Here is a 7,253-nt window from a genome sequence, read left to right as displayed (position 1 = left end):
CATGCCCGGAAAACCCGACAACCCTAACGGCTTTGTCCTTGTGGACCGCTTGTNTGACGGACGAAGTCCAGATGTTCATCAAGCAACCTCTGGACCCGTCAGCTTACCGACTGGCCCTGAACGGCATTAACAGGGAGTCAGTCTCGAGTTATGTAGACTCTAGACCTGTGAATGCCGTTCTAGGCATACCGCCCCGGACATAGACGAGACAGAGCTTCATCTGCCTCGGGAGACACGAACTACAATAGCCCTATCTGGGTAGATTGAAAGAGGATGTGCCAAATGAGTGTCCGGCATGCGGAGAGACCCCACATGACTCGAAACATCTCTTCGCATGCCCGGAAAACCCGACAACCCTAACGGCTTTGTCCTTGTGGACCGCTTGTGTATCGCTTTCACAAAATGCATTAGCGGAACTTAACGTTAAACCACCACAAATAACTTAATATGAAGATTTAAACTTTTCCTAAACGGGACTTTCGCAAAAGTAGTAACACGTTACATGTATGGAAGCGTTCTAGGTATTTGTCATGGTAGAATTATTTATTGTGCCACAGGTATTTATCATATTAACATGCATGTGCAATATTATATTTACCATCTTCATGAGATAGGTATGCAGCTCAATAGTTCGTAATCATTGGCACTGAGCTGGAGATTTGTTGCAGGTGCGTCATTAATAAAACAAACAAAAATGCCAATTAAGATACGAAGATGAACATCAAAGCGAAAGGTGCAAAAATACTATGATTCATAGTAGACCTGTTGGAATGTGAAGTTTTTTTTTTGGCTAAACTCGCGGTTCACGGTAATTAGAAATGAGCATGTTTAAATGCAAAACGAATTAGGTTTTTTACTTATTTCTATATGGCATAATATAGACAACCGCTGACTTGTACATTTAAACCATATCGAATTCCGTTTGCAGCAGAATTGTTTCCACTTAATAGCGGGTAATGTTTAATTTCTTTATTTATTAACAAACCCAGCGGACTCATGCGAGTGATACTGTGAGTGACTTTTAGACTGCAGATTCGTGTCTTCGTTGTCATAAATAGTAGATCTTCACCATTTTATTGGTAAAGAAAATTTGTTTAAATACAATTTCTATATGGGAGAACATTTAAAAAAACTATGCAACTGAAGTTGTCTGTGTGTAGGGCTGCGTTATTTAATGAACGATTTGGCTTAAAGCTGTTTAGCTTTCTTTAGATATTATTATGCACAACCCGTAGACACATGTACATATGTGCATATGTATGTATGTAATGCTCCTGTCTACATATATATATATATATATATGTGCCTACTTTTCATGCTCGTGGCGCAAACAAGAATCAGAACAAATTGACTACTAGATAGCCATAAACCTCACATACAGTTTACTTAAATTGAATTCGTATAACTTCGCAAAGCATATACACACGCATCTAGAAAGCGGTCGCTACAACTGAATCGCAGCAAAACTAATTCTTACAAAATAAATGTGAATAGGAAAGATATCAAAAGCGTGAAAAGAACCCACAAGACACGGGGCCGGCCACGTTTAACGTTCACGCCGATAATGCGAACAGCTGCCGCATGAAGTGGCCAAAAGCAAACATCAAATAACACAACTGAGTTTAATAAAGCGCACATTACTGCTCTGATGCGTTGGACATTTGTTGGCCTACAATGAGTAACTAACCAAGGGCGATGATTCCAGTGACACTCACATTTAAATACATACTAGATATGTATGTATGTATGTATGCATGTGGAATCATCCATAGAATGAACATTGGGTGCTTAGCTATGTTGGCAAATATACATATTAACTCATTCACGGTGCGCCACAAACCGCTCGTTGGTTTCTATGTATGCGCGTTCGCTCAAATATCCACCTGACGTAGGTACTATGAGGTACTATACAATGAGTAGAAAGATCATTTTTTAAGCGTGTACATGGAAGTAACTAGCTATTTGCAGATCGCTTTAAATCTTTTCTACGCGTCCATGCTAATTTGCGCTTAAATAGACAAGTATAATATTTCGATTGTACATAATACATATGTATGTATGTATGTACATACTATGTATGCATAAATTATCATTGCGTTATGAGTACATGGGTGTACTTGTCTATGCAATGACGATTGATGGCCAACAAACGAATCAGGAAGCAAGTACTAAAGCTGTATGCTAAATGTACGAAGGTTTTAAATAGCTAACCAGAGGTGTTTTGCGGATAAACACGAGTATTCCAATGAGAATTGACGTTGCGGTTATGTTGTCATTGCTATTGCCATTTCGTCTATACCCCTGGTAACTATGTACATATGTAGAAGTCAGTCATGTAGGTTGAAAAAGTTGGTTTCATGAATTTTACTATGTTTGTTATAAAAGGAGCATGTTTTTCGCCCACACATGAAGGGGCTACTTTAAATGTCATTGTTTGGTTGGCTGTCTACTAATTTCGGAGTAAAATAATGGATTTATATAGTTAGAATAAAAATTTACTTTGCACCTACCTAAAATGGTACGCAAGTGACGCAACCGGGATGCTGAATCCTTTTTACAATCTTGAAACTTGCCAGTGGACTTTTTTATATCCGCATGAGATTTTTTCGTAAACATCTTGTAGCTCCTTCTAATTTGCCTTTACTCACAACATTCTTTTATTGCCTCATCATCGAAATGATGTTTTTTCGCACTTGCTAAATGCATATGTACATAGGTAGATGTTGCTCAATTGGCCAGCGGAGCAGCCCATCAACTGGAGCGATGGAGAATAGCATGCAGAAATACATATATAGCTTCTTTTGAGGCGTTCACATCCGACAGGTGCTTGCTTATTCACTTCCTATGCCACACACAACACTAGATAGCGCTTGAGGTTTTCTCGATATTGCTGGTTTTTCTTTTCTCACTGCCACTAATACTGCAGGTGAAAATCTTTTCACATTTTTTCTTCACCACCATGAGACTTTCTTCGTATTACATTTTTTCAAATACATTTTTATACACTATATTTAATATTCTTACGATATTTCTTTATTAATTGTGACACTTTAACACTTAGTTAATGATTTAGTGTAATTTTTATGAACTTATAACACCTTTTTCTTGAAAAATATTGGTCGCGAAAAATTCAACAATGCAAAACCATACGAACAGTGAGAAAATTGTTGACGTTTCTGTCGAAAGAAAGGAGGAAAGAACAGTGTTGCAATTCTCAGTATGGACAGTACGGAAAAAATGAAAAAGAAAAATAAGTGCACGGTTGCCACTGTTCGTTGTTCCAAAGAACGTAAATGTGCGATACATACGATGTAAAGATACATTTACGTTCTTTGGTACAAGAAAAAAGCAACAAAGTCTAAACGGTAGAAGTTATAGCAGCTATTTCGGAGATCACCACATCTCCTCATCAGACTTCTTTTTTCTAGACTTCAGCAGGGAAAAAAGAAGTCTGATGCGAACCAGCTGCTATAACTTCTACCGCTAAGACTTTGTTGATTTTTCAAATTTTTCCTAATAAACAATCGTGGTCCAAAGCCAATAAAAATATTAAAAATAAAATGTTAATAGGCCACAATAACATTGACAGGTAAATTTATAGATTTACGTTCTTTGATCGTACCAAATCAAGTTCAAAGTACCAGTTTTGGTAGGAAAGTATCAAAATTGGCAACGCTGGTTGCGAGTGAGCACCAGCCTAGTGTCAAAATCGGTTTATGTTTTTTATTTATTCGTAAACAAAAAAATTTGGTTCGTACGGTCGTTTGGACTTGACAGCTCCTACACTGTAAAAATTTATACTTGATCTGCATCTGCTTGTTGAGTTACTTTAATACGAATTGGGAATAGGTTCAATTAAAAATTCAACCTATTGATAAGATGAACTAAAGGTGTTCTTACACGATATGTATTTGCATCAGTAAAGTCAGTCAGTGGCATTTCAATACATGCATATGTAATTGCGTATGTCTGTCAAATTCACAGTCTTTATTTAACTATGTGCGTTCTTTGAAAACGAAATCAACTAATCTCAGCTGATTCTATCTGTGTGTCAGATAAAATTAGAAACTTCGTATTCGTATTTCGTATGTACGTGCATCTGCTTTCTATAGAAACCAATCTAATTTATCTTTACACGATATTCTGGCATTTCCATATGTGAAACGTTGCATGTACGCATGCAAATACATATCGTGTAAGAACACCCTAAAATTGTTTTAAAGGTATATAGCGGCATAAAGTAAAAAGGAACTGCTTCGAAATTGCGAGTGAGAAAAAGTGGCAGCTTAAAGCGAAGCGCACATTAGCGCGATTCCATCGTTGCGAATACGTTGCGAATTCGGCTGTTAACTTCGAATCCGCAAACGTGCGCACACTTGAGCGATTTTTTCGCGTCGATTTCCGATGTACAATTCACTCAATTTTCCCTTTATTTCGTGTATTTTCGCACTCGGCGTGCCCAAATCGTACAAAATACTATTATTACGAACGTTTTTATTAGTTTTTGTACATTACACGTTTTTTTTTCTTTGCCTTTATTACTGTGACACCTTTCTTCTTCTTCTTTGACGCCTTCAAAACGCTGCAAGCCGCGTTTCGAACGCGTCAATAGAGAGGAACATTGAATGTTCGAAAAATTCGCAGCGACGGAATCGTGCAAGTGTGCGCTAGCGCATTAAAATGTATGGGTAGCATTGTTGTAATTTTTGGGCTTGCGGATTCGCAACGACAGAATCGCGCCAATGTGCGCTTCGCTTAATGGCAATTTGGTTTTATGATTTCTTTACTCATTGTACACAAAAAATTTGATTCGTCCGGTTGTTTGAACTCCTAAACTGTAAAAATGTATAATTGATCCACATCTACTTGAAATAAAATTGTTTTTAGAGCAGAAGAATTAAATGAATAGCCTTCAAAGTAATATTTGTGCTCATGATAATGGGTTCTGTCATTAGAAGTACAATTTATACATTTGTTTAAAGAGAAAAATGACCCAAATTTGAAAATTTTCTATATTTCATATAATCTACACGTTCTCTTGATGTAATATTTAATGTTTTAGGGTCATGTTTTAAAGCACCCATTTCTTCAGGTCTTTGTTCAGAATTTATGTTGGTCATTATGAACTTATATAAGGTATTTAGTTTAGTTATAAAAAAATATCTTTGTCAACATAAGCTTTCTAGTTTTAAAGCTATGTATGTAAATATGTAATGCAAATTCCAAAAAAAAAAATTGTCATGTGCAAAATATTGGCTTACTCTTTCTTGCCATTCTCGGGTTAAACATGTTTTTTTTTTGGGGTTTTTGGGTAGGCTGGCTAGTTTTCATCACCGCCAGGTTATTGCTCTGCTTTTAATATAGTATGTTATATTCCATTAATATATCCAATCGTCGCTCCACTGATACGCGATGGTAATACCGCTGCGGGCGAGAATCACGTGCAAAAGTTTATGCTTATACATATATGTATCGTACGTCTTATTCCTTTCAATTCTTTGCCAATCATATCAAATTAAAAAGTCTATTGTGATTTAATAGTCCACCAAGTTATCTCTAATTGTTGCTTATATGTCAGAATATATTATCCAGATGAAAATTTAAATGGTTGGGAACTAAGTCCTTATTTTGCTAGGTTATTCTTCCAATTGTAAATTATTGTGTTTTAATGGCCTCATCGCCAGGTTATTCCTCCAATTTGATCATTTTATAAATATTCGTCAAGTTACATTTTCAGATTTAAATTGAACAACTTCTTGTTTCGTTTCTTGGAACAGTTATTCAAGTTCCTGTTTTATTTCACAGTTAATTTGTTCCTACGATAGTACCGTATTAACGGTACGCTTTAACATTTTTATTTAAATTTTAGTATCAATTTTCTTTATGCCAACGTCTATTAGATTACTTAAGTAATTATTATTTTGTAGTATTGTCTTCTCCTGTTTTAAAACTTTAGTATTATATTTAATGAACCGACTTCATTTTTGTGTGTATATTAATCAGATACACATCAGATAAACAAAACTCGACAGGTCAGCACGAGCCATGATTCAATAATGGGTTAAACATGTCACTGAAAAAAATTAGCGCCGGAGTCAGCTGTTTACGTAAATCAACCTTCTTTTTCCAATCTACTCCTTGCTGTCTTTTCACATAACACCTTCACTGTTCCAGAAATCCTTTGGACAAAATGGCGATAGGCGCTTTTCCGGCCGCCAAATTAGGTGTTTTGGCTGTAAAGCAGATTAGCAAACCCATAGCTAACGTCATTAAAAGTAATGCCAAGCAGAGCCCTGTATTTCGGAAGTACGTTTGTATGCCACCGGCGCAGTGTAAGTATACCTGGAATTAAGTGTACTCCATATCTAGAGATGGAAGGAGTTAGCTACTCCTCATATGTACCAATTGCCATCGAGCGTCAAAAGCGTCNACCGGCGCAGTGTAAGTATACCTGGAATTAAGTGTACTCCATATCTAGAGATGGGAGGAGTTAGCTACTCCTCATATGTACCAATTGCCATCGAGCGTCAAAAGCGTGATATCTACCAATTGCCATTGAGCGTCACAAACCTTTAGTAATAGCGCCAAATGTAGAAATTTCTTGTTTGTACAATATAAACTATTTTAGTATTTATGTGTATTATAACGTAATACCTGTGTACCTCGTCCTGCCACTGGAAGAGCGCGATCGCGTTGTTGACTGCATGATATAATTAACATTTCTTAATATGTACATGATTTCATGTTATTTATAATTAACTTTTTATTAATATATTCATTATTTCTACAGTATACAACTGGGTTGAGGTAAAGACAAAAATGTGGGCCATGAATCTAGGCAAGCCAGTCGCAGTCCCTCCTCTGAACGAGGCCATGGCCATTGAATTAGGTGCAAACTTGTTGGGTGAAGCCATTATATTTGTGATAGGCGCTGGTGTGCTGATATTTGAATATACGCGGTTAGTCTTAAGTTGAAAGTACTGCAGTTCACTACAGATTAAATTTCTGTTGATATTTTTTTGACTTTACAGTCAATCCAACAATGAAGCGAAAAAGCAAGAAACTCTACGACAGGAAAAGGCCGATCTAGCGTTAACACTAGCCGAAATGGGTTTCCGACTAGAACGACAGGATGCACAAATCAGGGAAATGACACGCGCGCTGGCAGATTTAGGTAAGTTGATTCGTGTTTGCTGATGATGCTTTGTCGTGTTTGTCTGTTGTTCTTTTAATAAATAAATTTTTAATATTTT

The 7,253-nt window shown here is 36.6% G+C and overlaps 1 protein-coding gene across 1 annotated transcript; it reads left to right on the top strand.

Moving 5' to 3' along the window:
• The first annotated feature begins 6,057 nt into the window (after positions 1-6,057).
• On the top strand, positions 6,058-7,236 carry LOC108362438 (putative OPA3-like protein CG13603). The gene is made up of 3 exons (XM_017615406.1): positions 6,058-6,332; positions 6,791-6,959; positions 7,032-7,236. Exons 1-3 carry the CDS (start codon positions 6,191-6,193, stop codon positions 7,195-7,197), a joined length of 477 nt encoding a protein of 158 aa, XP_017470895.1. The 5' UTR covers positions 6,058-6,190; the 3' UTR covers positions 7,198-7,236.
• The last annotated feature ends 17 nt before the right edge of the window (positions 7,237-7,253 follow it).

The sequence above is a fragment of the Rhagoletis zephyria genome, unplaced genomic scaffold, assembly GCF_001687245.7.
Source record: "Rhagoletis zephyria isolate East Lansing unplaced genomic scaffold, Rhagoletis_zephyria_1.1 Rzeph_scaffold_01010, whole genome shotgun sequence".
NCBI classification, from domain to species: Eukaryota; Metazoa; Arthropoda; class Insecta; order Diptera; family Tephritidae; genus Rhagoletis; species Rhagoletis zephyria.
Note: the sequence above shows the minus strand (reverse complement) of the source record. Positions and strands in the feature narration are given on the sequence as shown.